This window comes from Leucopleurus acutus, assembly GCF_964270905.1.
Source record: "Leucopleurus acutus genome assembly, chromosome: 3".
Lineage (NCBI taxonomy): Eukaryota > Metazoa > Chordata > Mammalia > Artiodactyla > Delphinidae > Leucopleurus > Leucopleurus acutus.
In genome coordinates this window covers 52,792,341-52,811,782 of record NC_139145.1, presented here as the reverse complement: position 1 = coordinate 52,811,782, position 19,442 = coordinate 52,792,341, and the positions used below count along the sequence as shown (strand labels likewise).

Sequence of the window (19,442 nt, the reverse complement as noted above, 5' to 3'; positions counted from 1 at the left end):
TCTCTTATTCTGCCTAGTTAAGTTTTACTCATCCTTCAGATCTCAGCTCAAGTGACACTTCTTCAGGGAAAGTGTCCTGGTCTTCCTATGCATTACAAACCCCTGTTAGACCTTGCCCTAGTTCCATGTCCTCTCCATTGCAGCATTTGCCACAGTTTATATTCATTTGATTAGTTTACTTGTCTTCCATCAGGGCATGAACCACATTTATTTTTACCACCAGTGAACACATTTCCCAGCCAATATTTGACATATAACAGATATATTCTTTAAGTGTATTTTTAAATAAATGAAAAAATAAATTAATGATGTCTCTTGAAAGGAGGTTCACTGACTAATGAATTTGCTCCTAACATTTTCAGGTAAGTGACATTCCCACGTATCAACAATAGGATTCCGATAGGGCTTTCAGGCACACCTTTGAATTTATTTGTCTCCCATTTGCTTTCCCTACTAACTGTGCTATTGCAGACACTTGTGGAGACAAAGGCCCTGGTCATCTTGGCCCATCTTTTCTCCCAGCTTTCTGCCAGTGAAGAAACAAGGACTCAGAAAACTAACAGGCCAGACTCTAACAACAGTGATGATTTCACCACCAGCGATTTCTCTATTAGATTTATAAAATTGAGTCAAAATGAAGGAATTGTCCTGGGGCACAAGTACCAAAGACAAATAATGAATTCAGAAACACAAATCAGAACAACACTGACAACTGTACATTACAGGCAAGCCCCAGAAAAGGTGATACAGGTTGAAAGAATCAACCAGCCTGGTGTTACCACTGGTGAGACCTGGACAAACATTCTGTCACAGCAAGTACAGGGAACGTCCATTAGGTGGCTACCAGGCACATGCTGCTCGATATCTTTAATCCTTACAAGAAACATGAAAAGGCAACATTATTTACTTCCATTTCACAGTTGAGAAAACAGACACTCAGAGGATAAATAACTTGAAGTCATGTTAGGAACTCTGGTTTATCAGATTACAAAGCCAAAGTCTTTTCCAACTAAATATCTCATCTCACCAGTCCTCCATCAGTATCTTCACCTGGCCAGGCTTCTTTCCCGGCAGAATTGTTGTGATAATTGTCTCCATGTGATAATAATACATGCAGAGTGCCTGGAGCCCGGTTGGCTTTTATTTAAACATTATGTGCTGTCCTTCCTATTTCTTACCCACTGTCAAATTCCTTATGGATTTTTATTAGAAACTCCTGAAAACGGGGTTACCGTTCTCCGTGAGGTGATTTTATATGTGGAGACTCAAGAGGGGGACCTACTTCACAAAGCACCTCTCATTTAATTTCACACCAGCACCACCAGGTTTTATTATATTGCCGTTTGAGGGCTTCCCTGGTGGCGCAGTGGTTGAGAGTCCGCCTGCCGACGCAGGGGACACGGGTTTGTGCCCCGGTCCGGGAGGCACAGCAGGATTAGCCATTTTCACAAGAGACACCAACGTCAGAAGAGAACTAGAGCCTAGTCCAGACGACTGACCCAGGATTTTTTCCGTCACCACATCATACGAAAGCGCACAAGGCAGGAGTCGATTTCAGGGGCTTCCACTAATACGAATCATATTAATAATAACAACAGCTAACTCTTAAATTGCACGGGTACCACACTACTCACTTTGTATGAATTATCACGTTTACTCTTTGGTATGTGCATCATTTTCATCCTCCTTTTTATAGATGTCAAAACTAAAGCCCCCCCAGACTGAATAACTTTCTCTATATTAGGCAGATGGCTTAGCCAATACTTGAATAAAACATCTTGAAGCAAACTCATAGATACCATGAAGCCGACAAACGCACAGTAGAGGCCCACTGAAGGTTTAAGAGGATGACACTGACCTTGAATCTTCCCAGGACAGCCACTTCTCTGCCAGACATCTTGACCAAAAGCAACCTCTTCTCAGCGGCAGGATCTTAGTCCGTCATTTTTCAAAGGGATCCACAAGTGATCAACCTCTTTCTCCCAGGGCTCCTCCCTTGACCTCTGAAGACGTTCCTCAGTCATGGCTGTTGTTTATCACAGGCTCTGACCTCTGACTGCTCCTAAGATTCATCTGGGGGAAATTTAAAAACCAGGATTCCTGGGGCCGACTTCCAGAGAGTCTGGGGCGGAGACAGCCCCATGCCTTTGCCACAGCTGATTCTCATGCACGGCCAGGGCTAAAACCTACTGTTAGGGTTGTGTGCCTATGCCTTTCTCTCTCCTTTAGTTTCTTAAAATAGGGATGAATCTTTTCAGTTTCCACGTGCTGAGAACAGTGCCTGAATATTGTGGGCAGTGGTATGGGGCAGCTAAGAGCCTGGTTGCTGGAGGTCAGGCAGTCTGGGTGCAAACCCTGATCTACCACATATTAGCTGTGTGGTTTTGAGTAAGTTACTATGTAATTCGATGCCTTGTTCCCTCATCTGTAAACTGAGAATACGCACCAATACTTGTGATGTTTTTGTGAGATTTATGTGAGGTAGGAACTATAAAGTATTTAAGGTAGAGTCTGGCATATAACAAAACCCACAAACAATGCTAGCTATGTAGACAGGCAAAAAATTCAATCCACATGGAACCTTAATGGCTATATGTGACAGCTGCGGAAATGCAGTGTGGGATGCAAAAAATAATAACATTAAGTCCAGTTCACTGAATATCCACAGGCATCATGCAAGGTGTTTACCAACATTATTTTTTCACCTTCCTGATAATACTTGGACGTGTTATTATTAGAGAAGGAAATATACCAGTTAAGTAACTGAAGGTCACCCAGCTGGTAATTATCAGTTCTGAGATTGGAACTCAGGTTCATCTGATTTCAGAGCTCACTCTTTCCACCTTATCACTAAGACTTCATATAAATGCATTCATTCAATCAATAAGCATCTATGCCATGCTTACCATGTGCTAGAAACTCTTCTAAGTACTGGAGACACAGAAATGAACAAAACAGAGAACGCCTTTGCTTTCATGTAGCTTATATTCTACAGCATGACAAGACTGGTGACAAATAAGTAAATGGATATATAACATGTCAGGTAAAGGTAAGTGCTATGGAGTAAAAATAAAGCAGGGTAAAGGTAACTGGGGACTGTGTGTTTGTGTATACGTGTGTGTGAGAGAGAGGGATTTTTTTTTCCATCTGGCTACATCGTAACCTTTTTTCTTTTTTATTGAAGTATAATTTATGTACAGTATGTTACAGGTGCACAATATATTGATTCACAATTTTTAAAGGTTATACTCCATTTATAGGTATTATAAAATATTGGCTATAGTCCTGTATTGTACAGTATATCCTTGTACATTATTTTATTTTTTATTTTTCTATTTATATCTTTTTGTAGCTTATTTATATATAGTAGTTTGTACCTACCCCTATATTGCCCCTCTCGCCTTCTCTCTCCCTACTGGTAACCACTAGTTTGTTCTCTCTATCTGTGAGTCTGTTTCTTTTTTTGTTATGTTCATTAGTTTGTTGTATTTTTTTAGATTTCGCATATACGTGATATCATACAGTATTTGTCTTTCTCTGTCTGACTTATTTCACTTAGTATAATACCCTCCGAGTCCATTCATGTTGTTGCAGATAGCAAGATTTCATTCCTTTTTATGGCTTAGTATTCAATTATGTGTATATGTGCCACATCTTCTTTAGCCACTTATCTGTTGATGGACACTTAGATTGCTTCCATAGCTTGGCCATTGTAAATAGTGCTGCTATGAACACTGGGGTGAGGCATTTTATTTTAGATAGGAAGGCCAGGAAAGGCCTCTGATAAAGAAACATTTGAGTGATGGATGTGATAAGATGTGATTGGATTCTGGATAATTTTTAGGAGTTTAAGCCCAAGAGGATTTATTGTAGAATTAGAAGGATGTGAGAGACAGAAGGAAATCAAAGACAACTCCAAGGTTTTTGGCTTGAGCAATTAGGTTCTCATTTACTGAGCTGGAGAAAAACGCTGGACCAACAGGTTTTTCTTGAGAGGAAATCAGTAGCTCTGTTTTGAAATCTCTGTTGGACGTCCAAGTGGAAATATCGGGTAGGCAGTTAGACGTACAAGTCTGCATTTTAGGGAGAGGTGGAAGCTAGAGATATAAACTGAATAGATGATACTTAAGAGCATGAGATCACCTAGGAGCAAGCATAGATTAAGGAGAAGACTGAGCCCTGGGCTCCAATATTTACAGGTTGGGAAGATGATAAGGAACAAGCAGGGGAGTCTGAGAAGGACTAGCCGTGAGGGAGAGGGAAACAGAGAGAAAGTATGGGCCTTGAGGCCAAGACAAGAAATCCTCTCAAGAAGGAAGCACTGGGCTTCCCTGGTGGCGCAGTGGTTGAGAGTCCGCCTGCCGATGCAGCGGACACAGGTTCGTGCCCCGGTCCGGGAAGATCCCACATGCCGCGGAGCGGCTGGGCCCGTGAGCCATGGCCGCTGAGCCTGCGCGTCCGGAGCCTGTGCCCCGGAACGGGAGAGGCCACAACAGTGAGAGGCCCGCGTACCGCAAAAAAAAAAAAAAAAAAGAAGAAGGAAGCACTGATCATCTGTGCCTACACTGCTAAGAGGTGTAGTAGCGGGGACCTGGCAAAGGATGATTGGATTCATCAATGAGGTGGCCACCGGTGACTCTCACAAGAGCCATTTTGGTGGAGGGATTGTAAGAGCAGCCTGGAGGAAAGGACAGGGTGACTGTGTATAGAGGGGACCCTTTCAAGGCATTGTTTTGCAAAGGGGAGCGGGGAATGAGGCAGCAACTGGGGAATGAGGCAGCCACTGGGGAATGAGGCAGCAACTGGAGGGGGATACAGGATCAGGACATGACTACCTAAAGTGAGATGATTTACAGTATGTTTGTGGACCGCCACAAAAGATCCTGTGCAGAGGAAAGACTTGGTGATAGCAGAGGGAGAGGGGCCGAGTGCAGGAGTGAGGGGCTTGAGTAAGGGTCAGAGCTGGGATCCAGCTCACAGCGGGGAGGGCTGGCTGGCTCGCTGGCCTTAGATGAAAGCAGGGACAGTTCATCTATTGTATGTAAAAATGGAAAGCAAATTTTAAATGTAAAGCAGTGTCAAACAATGTAAGATTCGGTCTCACTTAATCCTTACGATAACCCCTTCAGGTGATGTAATAAAATTTTGTTACAGAGAATCATAATGTGCATTTGGGAAAGACTTTCAACGTAGGTGTGTATTTGTAACAATGAGAAAATGAGTAGTCAGGGAACACTGCGGGTAGAAGTGCATTTGGACGCGGGCCCAAAGTGGGTTGGTTCTAAATACGTGAAAGAGACTGCGAAGAGAAAGCCAAAAACATGAAATATAAGAATTCCATAAATACATAAAAAGGCACAAAATAGAGCAACACCCTTTCTTAGCCATGAACCTTGGAACCAAACTACATGGATTCTAATCCTAGCCCTTGCACTTAATAGCTGTGTGACCTTGGACAAGTTACCTACCTTCTCTGTGTTCTGGTTTCCTCATGTTTAACACATGAGGACGGTAACAGTACCTACCTCATAGGATTGTTGTGAGGAATACGCAGACGCACCTGTACCTTTATCCATGTACACACAACAGTGGAATTGTGCCTAGCAAATGGAAAACACTGCAAGGTTTACTTCTAAAAGTAAAGAGCTAGAAAAATGTGTATTTTTTTCCTCTGTGTGTGTGTGGAGACTTCCAGCAGCTCTACTTTTGGGTGTCATTGGAAGATATTTTGCTTAAGAAAGTTTCCTCCTCTTAAAGGAACATTGTTGAAAGAAGACAGGTAAGTGTATTCATTCACTCTGCCGTTCAGTCCTTCATTTAAGAATTTCTTGAGCATCTACTCGGTCAAGCTCTGTACAAACCAGGTTTCAGAGACTTAAGATGAAGAGGGTAGGATCCCCGTGCCCAAGCTGCTCCGGGCCACCAGGAGACAGACATGGACATAGACTGTTTCAGTGTAAACCTGAAGGCTATTCTCACGCTGATCCTCAGAAGGAAATGTGCGATGTAGGGGCAAGAGCACTGAGTTGTGATTTAGACGGTTTGGACTTGAGTCTTGGCTCTGCCACTTTCCTAACCATGGCTCTGGGCAAGCTGGTGTGTGTCAGTTTCCTCATCTATAACATGCAGATAACGGTGTCGGACGCAAGAGGTTTTGTGGGGGGCCAGTGCCTTCAGCACATAGCCAGTGATCCACAGGCTTTGTGGTACTACGACTGCTCCTCTCTCATTTCTTCTTCTCACTGTTACTGTGGTTTACGTGACTCATAATAACACCTCCATCTTCGGAGTTGTTGAGGAAGTCTTTCTAGAAAGACTTGACTGAAACTGAGTTTTAAAGGATGAACAGGGTTTGCAGCATGGAACCATGACCAGACAACTCAGGGACGGGATATGGCATGTGGCAAAGCACATTACCCTTTAGGAAAAGAAAGTACCTCTGCTCATTTGTAAGATAACCCCAATAAAGGCCCTCCCATGTCAGGTGCCAAATTAGGTCCATCGGAGAACATTAGGCAAGGTTCCTCATACCTCACTGGTCTCTCATTCCTGTGGGTCTCCCCATCCCCTCTGTCCTGTCTAGAATGGTTTCTTTTTGACTGTGATTGGGATTTTGTTCCTCTAGTCCTGAAGCCATTTTGCTGAATGAATCCTTTCCTGTCAGGGGGATGGAGTTATGTACGCACTTAATGAGGTCCACAGAGAAGGGAATACAGTCGTTGTCTTCTCAAAACCCTATTTCTGCATCAGCATTATTTAGCTGTCCTTTTTTTCTGGTTGTGTCTTCTTATTTCAGGTTAAAGTAGAGCATGGTAATAAAAGCAGATCCCTCCAGCATGGTCACCAAAAGCTCCCCAACCCACAATATTTAAAACAACTAGCATTCACATAAGAGTTACATATTGGTGATTTACCCTACGTACAATGTGTTGCCATATATAATGCACTTGGATAATGCCTTAGATGTCGTAAATACAAGTGCAGTCTGGTTATCATCATCATCATCATCACCACCACCACCCTGTGGATGGCATTCTGAATGTATTTCTTTGCATGTTTTACAAATGAGGACACTTCGGCTCAGAGAGGTAAAGGAACTACCCAACATCACCCAGTTAGCCTATGGTGGAGATAGGATTCGAAGCCCAGGATCTTCCTGTGTTGAGAAAACAAAGTGAAGGCAAAGCTGAGACGACAATGCTAGTCTTCTCAGTAGGACGGTTCCATCCCCGTAGCAGCCCAGGAATTGCTAAAGCTCTTAGAATTGTTCTATAATGACTCTTCAGGGGAGGATGTGGGTCATTTGGATTTATTTGATTTTCACAGGGACAGACACAAGTTATCCATTCTTGACTTTTTCAATGAAATAAAATATGAAGTTCCCAGCCATAACTTTTCCAGAATAGACTACAGAGGGACATGATTGCTAACAATATAAAAACACAAACTCAGATTCATTCTGACATCTTTTTCTCCACAAACTCGAAATAAGCGTAACAAGTTTCTAGTGACACTGTGATGTGCTTGAGGAAACCACTTGGTTGCTTTAGACAGTATAGTAAATAACAGAGACTTGAATATCTAAGAAAGCGCGTGGCGTGTGGGACTCACGCATGATGGCGTCTTTCATGTAGCAAGATTTATGAAGAACTTTAATTATCGCATTTAATTCTTAACGTCCTGGGAGTAGGTCTTTTCATGTCTATTTTAGAGATGAAGTTGGGCATAGAGCAATTAAGGGACTTGGCCCTGGCCGCTTGGTATTTAACTCCTGCCTTTACTACTGTGCCCCTGCACCTCATCCCTGATTTTAATGTTTGCCAGATGCTATCTTCCTGGAACATTGTCTTCCATAGGTTTACAACAAATTCAGAGACAAGCCTCCCCACTCCCACCCCTAAATCTGATGATAGTTGGTGATTCAGAGATTGTTTGCTTTGACATGAATAAAATGGGGTTTCCGTTTTGATGGAATACATCAGTTAAATTTGATTAAAAACACAGTTCAAGGAAGTTCTTGTGTTGGTGGTGTTTCGTCTGTATTAGGTAGGGTCTTTACTTTGATTCATATACAAAACAGCAACTGAATAGACCAAGTGTTTGGGTTCTCAAAGTTTTAGCTGGGAGGGGATGTCAGGGGACCAATCAGAAACGACTGAGGCAGCTTCCTATATGAGTTTAAGTCTTTGCATTTGGAAAGTTCCTCTGGAGATTTCTATCCATGTTACTCCTTATTTCTCCCCAACACATGTAGGGGACTGGCTAAGTTTCTCTCTATGAGGGAAGAAAGATTTCTCAATGGGCCACCTCCTTTAGCCCCTAATAAAATTTTAAAGAAAATATCCAATTTTTAAAAAATCTATGAAATATCAACGTCTATAGAAAATACCATCCTCAGTTTCAATTCAAGGGTGATTCCAAACTTCTACTCCCTTTTCTTGGGGGGTACTGATTAAAAAGCACCTTGTGGTATAATACATGCTTCTCTCATTTTATATACACAGCCCCCAGTCCCAGGCTCCTCCTGTGAGCATGAGAAACGAGGGTGGGTTTTCAGAACAGGCTGTTCACCAGCTCAGTTCCGGAAGAGTGTGTCCGGACCTGAGGCGGAGGTGTCTTTCCTCACCATCCTTAGCCCTCTTCCATCGAGGGCCGCTTGTAGGACAGCCCCTAAGGCTGAAAAACAGCCAGCTAGTGGCTTTTCCTGAAATTGCTCTTTTCCAAGGATGTGTCAGGTCAAAATAAACAGGCAAATCACACATAAAAGATGCACGTCCAGCTAGTCACTCTAGGAACATTGAAACCTGCTGTGCCTAGCTGAAAGGGAATTGCCAGAATGTTTACAAGGCACACACACGTGCACACAGAAACTCCCCCCTCATGTGTGCATATCATGCTAGGTTAGAGGGCAGCAGAGGAGGTGCCTTAAAGGACCAGGAACCGGGGAACTGTTCCTACAAGACTCAGCTCACCCTCGCCTTAAGGTATCAACTTAGGACCCCACAAACCACATTTCCAGCAAGCACTGAAATTCAGCTGCGATCTTCCTGTCCTGCACGCCAAGTACAGACCGAGCAAATCAATCCAACAACCAACGCTCCACAGTCATACAGTAATAAGCTCACTCTATTTTGCTAATTGCTTTCTTGGGCATACACCAAGTTATTAAAAGGACAGTGACAAAACAGAGAGCTTGGATAAATGTATGTGGCGGTATCTACAGCAATTTTTTCCCCCTTTAACGTTAATTCCAGTTACTTGTTTGCATGTGAAGGAGAACAAGGGAAATTGGTAAAATATTTCTAAATTATTTTCTACTCAGTTGTATCAGTTCTGAGATCACCTTTGCAATATTATCCTGCGCTTCAGAAAATACTTTCCTTGGAGAAGACAGACTGATTTTAGAAGCAGATCTAAGTCTGTGAGATACAAGCTTTTGCCGGGCACGACAGTCATATAGTAGCTACAGAAGGCAGTATCAGCAGAGCCTGTGGGAAGTCAGACACCAGCCCACTTTTTCCCACCCACCCAGATGCTCTCCCTCTCTGGTCTGTACCTTCTGTGTGGCAGCTGGAAGAGAGGATGGTATTCGGAGGTCTGAAGATGTAAGGCAGGTAACGAGAGAAGCATTTCATCTTCCAAAAAAAAAGGAAAAAGAAAAAAAATCTAAATAAAAAACCAGTCTCCTGAATCCATAAGGATTCTCTCGGCCCTTAAAGCTGACTACATCACCCACATGTTTATGGAGGCTCGCTCCCAGTGCTGCAAAGCTGGGGAGCCCAAGGAATAACTGGAGATGGGTCCCATTTTGCCATCAGCGCCAGGAAGCACTGCCTTACATTTCTGCATGCAGCTCAAACTCAGAAGCCCCCAAGCAAGCCGGGATATAGCCTCTTCATTGGCTGCAGCTCCTCCGAGCAGGATTTGCTGAGTAAGTCAGTCTTGCCTGTAAACACACGCTGAAATGCCCGGCCTGAAACCTCTCCCTTTTCCCGTGTGGTCAGTTTCTTTTAGCAATAGAAATCCAGCAGGATATGGGAGTCGTGAGGATAAGTGACCATCTCTTATTTAGCTGAAAGATCAGATGAAACAAAGACAGCATAGTGTTCCGCCCTGGAGAGAGATGGCTGTTAAAAGAGCCACCCGTAATGCCATGGGTCTCAGGAATATTAAAGTACAGTGCAATGAAATGGGTCTCTGTCCTTGCTTAATCTAGATTGAGTTCTATTTTTTTAATATGAAGCCCAAACAATAGGACCATTTATCACTTAGGTGAAGCCAAAAGCTGGGTTGAGTAGTCGGTGACAGAGGGCTAACACAGACAGATCCTGTGCTCCACTACGGCTGTTTTTTCCTGCCAGCACTCACACCGAGGCAATAACTTGGTTCTGAGTTATTTGCTGTACGAATTTAAAGCCACAGCACAAGAATAGAGACTAAACCCGAGTGAACTGGCCCTTCACCAAGCCGTGCACCCTGATGGCATATGACAATACGTAACGAGTAAGTTGATGCAAGGATTATACAACTTTACCAAAACTCTCACTGAGATTGCAAATGAGAGGGCAGGGGAGAGCAGAAGAGGGAGAGGGAGAGGGAGAGGGAGAGGGAGAGGGGGAGGGGGAGGGGGAGGGGGAGGGGAGGGGGAGGGGGAGGGGAGGGAGAGGGGGAGGGAGAGGGGGAGGGAGAGGGGGAGGGAGGGAGGGAGGCAGAGAGAATGAGAATATTAAAGGAAAGGACCAATTGCCAAATATAAACGATTTGGATTGGTTTGGTTATGACCCAGGAAATAGTAATAACTTCGGAAACCTTACCACTGGAAGGTGAGCACAAGGCACCAGTTGGAGATTTATAAGTTCTGTCAAACACACTAGTGACTACGATAAAGAGAAATAGATGAATGTTTTTGTGCCGCATTCAGAGGCACGAGGAAAGGATTTAAATGGTCCTCAAAGGAAAACCAGTATTCCCCTGAGTGAAATTTTTTAAAATAAGGTTTAATATAAAAGTGTGCCTTGAAATCTGATAGAATAATTTTTGAGCCTTTATGGGCTCTCCTCTTTACAAAACTACTTAACTTAGCATTGGAGAAATGTGTTGGTCCGCCCACAAGAGCAAAGACTTAGAGCCATAAGTAATTGTAGTGTCAGTGCAGGCCAGGATGTAAATCCACTCTTCCATCAACATGCTCTCTCCCTGATTTTTGGATCATTGCAGCATGATGACAAACTACTGGTGGGGACAGGACATTTTAGCCCTTTGATAGTCATACAGCCCTTCACTTCCTTAGACCCAGAGACCTGGCAAGGTTGGGCCATCCCAAGTAAGTTGCTGTTTAAACAATGCCTAAAAGGTCTGGATTGGTTGTGTGAATAATCTCAAAATCACAACAGAAGAGCAAATCCAGAGGCATCTTCCTGAGAGATACAGAACTTCTAATCCCTGATCGGTAATGAGTCGAGATGGAAGGAGTGTGGGCTTTGGGGTCAAGCTGACACAGTGTGAATCCCAGTGCGTTCACTCATTAGTTGGGTAGATATAAACACAACTTTAACACCCGTGAGACTTCGTTTCTGCATCTATAAAATGGGAACAAGGTTTTCCTCTTGTATTCTTGAATGAAGGGAGATAAGCCTACGATGCTCCTGGTACGTTGTAGACACTTGGTAAACTGTCACTGCCAATGCTGTTCTTACTGTCGTTGTTAGCCTTCTCTGAGCTTCTGTGGCCGCATACCAACCTCAGAGTAGTGCGAGAGCGGGTGGGGTTAAGAGGGTGGTGCTGCCATTAGACAGCTAATGTTGAAGCCTACCTTTGATATTGACTTACTGTGTGATCTTGGGCAACTGACTCAACATCTCTAAGCCTCATTACAGATCTAATAAGGATAATAATAGAACCTTACATGATATCATGAGGGCAAGATAGGATGGCTTAGACGAAAGGTTAAACACAGTGCCATTAAAATGCCTGATTTAGTGCCAGGCCTATGGACCCTATCTACCCATCTGCAGAATGGGCAGGGGACAGGAAGGACAAATTGGAAATCTCCTTGGACAGGTGATTGCCATGCCGATGGTTTGTTCTGCACTATTTGAACTGTTCAACGGGCTTTCACATCCTTTTTTTCCTCTTTGATTCTGAACAATCCCATTTTACAGAAGACAAAACTGGCTGAGAGGATGTAATAATTTATCCAAAGTCAAACAGCTCCCTGAGGAAATCTAGTGTTTTTACACCAGAATCACTTGATGAGCTTGTGAAGAATGCAGATTTCACAGCCCTGAAGCCTATTGATTCAGACTCTCTGGGGACAGACAAGGAATCTGAGTATTTAACAATCCACATGATTCTTTAAAGTTTAAGAACCTCTGGAGTAAGGTATTTCATTTCATGCTTTGGCTTGAAGGGTCAGGGTAACAAAGTTTTTTAAACACCCTTCTTGTAGATCATTTGTCTCACCGCGTGTGTCCAACAATTGGTTGCTACCTTAAGTTATATCAGGCATTAGACTGAGTGATGGGGATACAGGATATAAGATACCATCCCTGCTCTAATGCAGTACATTATTACAAGGACTAATAAACTATTATAATACAGCATTAAAGGGGTGACAGCAGGAAGAGGTTCTGAAAAGATTCTTTGGGATTATAGAGTCCCAAAAGCTCAATGTTAAAGACCCATGCTTTTACTCAAGGTCATTCAGGATCACCCAGGGTCACTCAGCATCACCTAGGGCTGCCTAAGGTCATTCCAGAATCACCCAGGGTCACCCAGAATCACTCAGGATCACCCAGTGCCACCCAGGGTAACCCAGAGTCACCCCAGATCACCTAGGGCCACCCAGGGTTACCCAAGGCCACCCAAGATCACCCGGTGTCGGGCAGTTTTGGTCAACCTGCTACACTCGCCTTTACATTCTAAGTGTCTGGTCCACTGGTAAAGGACAGATTGGCCTCCATCTCTGAGGTTTTGTCCAAGTGTGTGGTCTGCAATCCAGTAAGAGAAATAATAATAATATGGTATTTGCCCAGTTGAAAAGAAAAAAGTATCCATGCTTTTGCATTAGGTATTAATTATAAAAAGTTCCTATTAAAAGGCAATTATCTTACTGAAGCCTAGCAAATAAAGAGTTAGCAGTCATTTACTCCATAAGTGGAACTAGACTCTGATATGCCTAATGTCATCACAGATAAGAGCAGGGCTACCAGGAGAGGATGGAAGCTTTCTCAGGGGAGGGGAGGCTCCAAGGCAGTGGCAGAGGTGCCTGGAGGGAGGGCCCAAGAGCAGAAAGAGAAAGAGAAATGAGAAGCCTAGGAGGAGGGAAAGATAAAGGTGACCCATTTTAGGTGCCATGCGAGAAGGGCCTGGAGTCTGGCCCAGAGACAAGAAACACCCCAGATGACTTCCACATGCCAGGTTCCGACATCAAATGGCAAAAAAAAAAAAAAAAGTAATTAATTGGGAGATTGTTGAGTGCTGTACTGTGGACCAGGCTGTTCCAAGCTTTCTTTAGACTGACCTCTTGGGAGATCAGAAGCAATCACTTTTGTCCTGCAAAGTCCCAGCCGGACGGAGCCCTTGCCTTGGGGCCAATGAACTTGGGGCCTCCCAGCAGCCCATTCCCATTGGTCCCATTTACGTCGCCTTCTCTCACTGAAGCCCAACTCTTATGGGAAAGTTACCCTGATCATTCTGTTTTTACATGTTTTTACAACCTTCTTTGGGGAAATATCATCATCACAGTCTTTCATTTTGCTAAGAAGTAAACTAAATTCCAGGGGGGAAAAATTAGATTATTTAAGATCAGTCAGGCTGAGACTGCCCAGGTTTTCACTCTCAGGTCAAAACAGAGCAAATTCCTATTCATTCTTCAAATCTTAGATAGAATGTCACATCATCAGAGAGAGGTTTCTTAATGCCTCAGACAGGGTCAAATCCATCTGCTACAGACTCTCAAATACCATCCTCCCCTTTTAAAACACTCATTTATTATTGATCATATTCGTTGAGCATCTATGTATGCCAGGATGCTAAGGAGTCAATAGTAAACAAGACAGATAAAATACCTGCCCTCTCCTTCAGGTATAATTATCGCTCCTAACCTACAGGGCTGTGATGAGGATTAAATAAGGTAACTTATGAAAGTGATTAGAATCCTACATGGCACAAAGTAAATGCTATTCAATTACTTTGATCACTGCTATAAAGTGTCTATCTCCCTTGCCAGGCTCTAAGTGGGAGGAGGGTAGGACTTTGACTTTTCTCTCCTGAATCCTAAGTGTGAGGCTCACTGCCTGACACGTAATAGGAATTCAATAAATATGTGCTGGACTGAATTGAGTTGAACTGAACAAGGGGAATTCTGACATAATTGTCATCAATTTCCCCACACTCTCCAGTCAGTGTGTGAAACTCACAATTTGGTACTTTCTGATCTGCAAGGAAAAGTAACCTCTTTTTTTTAGTTCACTCATCCATTGATACAAGATAATATTTTTAGCAGCTTTTAAATTCTAGGCACGCTTCTAGATGTTGGCGATACAGCAGTAAATAATATATTAAGGTTTAGCTCACTGAGCTTACATTTTAGAAGAAGGAGATAGACAATAAACAAGTAAATATTATATCAACAAGGTTATTTCAGATTGTGAAAAAACGAATAGTGATCCAGCAGTTCCACTTCTAGGTACTCATCCAAAGAAAATGAAACCACGAACTCAAAAAGACATATGCACCCCCATGTTCACTGCGGCATTATTTACCATAGCCAAGATGTGGAAACAACCTAAGTGTCCACCAATGGATGAATGGATAAAGAAGATATGTTGTGTGTGTGTGTGTGTGTGTGTGTGTGTGTATGTATATATACACACACACACACACACACACATACAATGGAATATTATTCATCCATAAAAAGAAGGAAATCTTGTCATTTGTGACTACATGTGTGGAACTTGATGGCATTATGCTAAGTGAACTAAATCAGACAGAAAAAGATAAATACCATATGATCTCACTTATATGTGTAATCTAAAACAAACCAGCAAAAAAAACCCAGCCCAAGCTCACAGATACAGAGAACAGATTGGTGATATTCAGAGGCAGGGTGTGGGAGGCAGGCAAAACGGGTGAAAGTGGTCAAAAGCACAAACGTCCAGTTATAAAATAAACAAGCCATGAAGATGTAATGTAAAGTGTGGTGACTCTAGTTAATAATATTGTATTGCGTATTTGAAAGTCACTAAGAGAGTAGATCTTAAAAGTTCTCATCATAAGAAAAAAATATTGTAGTGATATATGGTGACAGATAACTAGACTTATTTAGGTGATCATTTCACAATATTTACAAATATAGTATCATCATAATGCACACCTGAACCTGTGTCAATTATACCTTAATTTTAAAAATAGTAGACTGAAGAAAATAAAATAGGGGATGTGGTAGAGTGGCTGCTTTGCTTGGATGGTCACGGAAGGCTTCTCTGAGGAGGTGACGTTTCAGCTGAGGGCTGAAAGACAAGGTGCTGGACAAGAAAGGGTTTTGATCCTCTCCTCCACTCTCTGCAGCCTACAATTTACCTTCAGAGATATTTTCTCTTCCAACTTAATGACTGAAATATTTGATTATTTTAAAGTAATAAAATCAACTAAAATCAATTAAAAATAAAAATACAATATGTGCACCAAAAAAAAATAAACTAATAAATTGTTTAGCGTTTGATTCACTGCATTACTATAAGTTCGGTGGGGGCAAAGGGTGCACTGTCTTGATCACTGTGGCATCCCCCAGACCTAGCGGAGAAGTCAGTGGAGATTTGATCCACATTTCTGATTGGCAGACTGGACCAGTTGCTGAGTCAGCTGTCTTGGCATGTGACTAAAGCAAGCGAGAGGTAGGCAGCCACAGATAAGACTAAAGAGGATTCTGAAGATGGAGGAGAGGCTCAATTTAGAGCAGATGCTACCATGCAGCAAAGAAAGAAACAATAGTCATTTGCAACAGAATATTTTGGTTTTCATTGAAAAGACTATAGAATGAAAAGCATAATAAAGCCAAGCACATTTCCCACCAAATTTTTTATACTAATTCTCATAGTACCTACAAAAAGTAGACAAATAACTTCTCCTAATTTATTGAGATGTTGGAGAAAGTAGCTGATAGATAGATAGATAGATAGATAAGATAGATAAATAGATAGATAAATAGATAAGATAGATAGATATACAGAAAGATAAATAGATAAATAGATAGAGAGACAGAGACAGATAGATAGATAGATGATAGATTCTAAACCATAGAAATATGATTTGATTTTAATAGATGATGATAAGAATCGTAATTACAACCACCACCAAATCTGAGTTCTTACTAGGTCCAGCCACTCTACTAACCACTATACCTAGAACTCATTTAATCCTCTTAAAAATTATAATAAAGTAAATGTTATTATTTTATCTGTTTATACATGAGGAAATTTGTGTAGAGATATTAAGTAACTTGCCAAGTGTAAGCAGGTAGAGGAACTAAGATTCTAGTGCACTTTTGCTCCTACTCCCATGCTGTGTAGATGCTGTGCTGCTTCCTGGGCTCCGTGATCTTGACATTCTCTCCTGTGTAGTCTAGTGTAAGACAGAATACCTAGAATGAGACTAAACTTCTGTGTCTACTTATTTGGAACTTGTGAACATTTGATCAGGGCTGGTCAAGTTTACTTCTGACCTATTTGAAAGAAAGGGTTTGCTAATGACTAGCATAATCATGTGGGAGAAATCTAACCAAATCCATGCACCTACCCATCAATGACCCCAGAGAGTCAATATGCATTGAAAGTTTACTATTTCTAAGACACAAAGCCAAGGGCTGTGGGAGTGGGGGGATGGATAAGACACAACGTGTAAAGATGAGTAGGGAGGTAAGAAATAAAGAAATAAATGAAAAATATAAATATCAATATATTAAAAATTACAGAAGGTCCATAAGAGAGTAAGAGATAAGTAAGTGCACAGTAGGAAACTCTCACACCTAACTGGGACATGGGATCAGATTCCAAGAAGACTTCCTGGAGGTGGTGGCATTTGAGATAGGATTTGAAGGACAGGGAGAATTTGAATCTGTAGAGATGTGAGCGGTAAGAACATTCTGATAGGAAGTAATAATTAGAGCAATAGTTTGAAGGTAGGGAACCTCAAGAATTATATGGGGGAATAGTGAGTACTTCTGTTTATTAGTCAGTCTATGGTAAGATGTTTCTTAATGCTACTTTATGAATATGAAAATAATAATATTACGTTAAAAATTTTTTTATAGTTATTCACAACTCAAATTCACTCTTTCCTCTATTTACTCCAAATTCATGGAATTATAAAACATGTTTTAAATATATAAAGCAGATTCCAACTTCTATGTTTGGGCTATGCACTAATTGGCTTTCATTTGGAAAGAGTGGACTTCAACCTCCCTTTATCCAAGCTGGATAGAGAACAACCCAATTATTCAGTCCGTATTATGTCTCAAAGCCTTTGTAAGAAGAAAGTATTACAATGTAAATCCAGAATGTGTTTCCCGTTCCTCAAAAGGAATTGCCTTGTCTGCTTCTCTCCTGCACAGCTCTGGGTTGTAATTACACCATGAACAGTATGAAAAGGAATCAATATGCTAAGGTAATAACAATATATTTCTTCTGGATTTCTCTGACTACGATATCCCTTCCAGCCTTATTCCCCAATACTAGGCAGCACTATTTCCTTTCGGACAGATGAGAATATTGGAGGATTTTAAGGCAACCCAGCACATGAATCCAGGTGGGGAGATCTTAGTTTTCTGACCCTTAGGCCACACTTTAGAGTTACAAGAAAAGGTATTTGAGTGATCAGGTTTAATGCCTTCTCTGGAAAACACTTTTAACCCAAGTTTTTCCTTGATTCTGAGAGGTCATAATAGTAAATCTTTCAGGAGGCAGCCGGGGAGAGAACGTTCTACCTGTTGCGCTTGAGGTACAGAGCAAGGCTTGCTCATTCAGCCGAGACTTCCCCGGAGAATCCGCACTGCACACACAGCCTGTGAGGAGTTCTGTTTGGTCTGCAGAGTATTTTATGTTTTAATTCAAACTTCATGCCTTTAAATGGTCTGTGCACTCACCAGTCTCTCGGCATCGGGAAAGATTTACACACTTACGTTCCCCTCTGTTTCTGTCTATGGACTTTGCTTTCCAGGAGGGTTCCTCGGCTTCAGCACTATTGACATTCGGGGCTGGATAATTTGTCGGTGGTGGCAGAGAGGCTGGGGTGGGGGCACTGAAGGATGGGGGAGGAGGTCTATGCTGTGCATCGTAGAAGGTTTAGCAGCATCCCTGTCCTCTACCTACTACATGCCAGTATCAAGCCCTCCCTGCCTCAGTCGTGACAATTAAAAAAAAAAATGTTTCTAGACATTGCTGAATATCCCCTGGAGGGCAAAATCCTATCCCACTCCCTATCCGCTTTATAGCGGATCACCGCTTTATAGCAATCACCGCTTGAGAATCACCGCTTTATAGCGGTGAGAATCACCGCTTTATAGCAATATGTCTTCAGACACCAGGGCTGGGGTAATGGCCACATTAATTGTACATCAGGCAGCATCATGTGGGCAAGTAACACGCTGAGAGGAGAACTGAGTTCTAACTGGACTTCTTCATATCTTGGAGTCCTCACCTTACTCTCCCACAGATCTGGTGTATAAATCCTATGAAACAATATTCGTAAAAGTGTTTCGACAATTTGAAAATATAATGTTGTCGCCATTTGGTCTAACTTGGGTCTTTAGGCAGCCACTGGTACTGGCGCATTGAAAAATGGCAGCTCTATTCTGTGATAAATTATTTAAGTTTGAAGGAATCCCATCCACCAATTTTACTGACAGGGCATTGAACTAGTAATAAGAAACATCACTCTTGCCACGAGGATGAATTTTCTTAGAGTCTTCTGTCTTGTTGGGCTTTGCCGATTGGAAAGCTGGTGGTCATTCATTCATGCATGCGTTTATTCAATAATATTTGTTCAGTAGCATGATGTGCCAGGCTCTGTGCTGGGTGTTAGGGCTGCTTATACAACTTGTAGTTGTAGTGGACACATTATATATGGCCCTGCCTTCATGGAGATTATGATCTAGCAGAGGAAACATGCAAGGAGTAAGGAAATCATAATGCATTTGGCAAGTGCTATGATAGATAACATCCAGGACCTCCTGGAAAGGCCATCAAGCTGAGAGTTCAGGGTTAGGGAAGGCTTACTAGGAAAAGTGAAATCAAGGCTGAGATGTGAATGATGAGTACGAGGGTGCCAGGGAAAGAGAGGGTGAACAATATTTGTGGCAAAGAGGACAGCACATGTGTAGTGCTGGAGGTGAGGGACTATGGCATGAGGGGAAAATGGAGCACAGGGGACATGAAGGAAAA

At 42.2% G+C, this 19,442-nt stretch overlaps 1 protein-coding gene across 4 annotated transcripts in view; it reads right to left on the bottom strand.

The window, feature by feature from the left end:
• Nucleotides 1-19,442, bottom strand: part of PPP2R2B (protein phosphatase 2 regulatory subunit Bbeta) — a gene marked incomplete at both ends in the record, with an annotated part of 465,894 nt that overhangs the window by 432,003 nt on the left and 14,449 nt on the right. For 2 of the 4 annotated variants that reach the window (XM_082836000.1, XM_082836002.1), the window contains one exon: nucleotides 9,557-9,987. The exons of 1 other annotated variant lie outside the window; for it this stretch is intronic. In XM_082836000.1, the coding sequence (XP_082692126.1) occupies nucleotides 9,557-9,630 (74 nt within the window). Of the gene's footprint in view, nucleotides 1-9,528; nucleotides 9,988-19,442 lie in introns of those variants that run through there. One more of the 4 variants, XM_082835999.1, reaches the window with a different exon arrangement.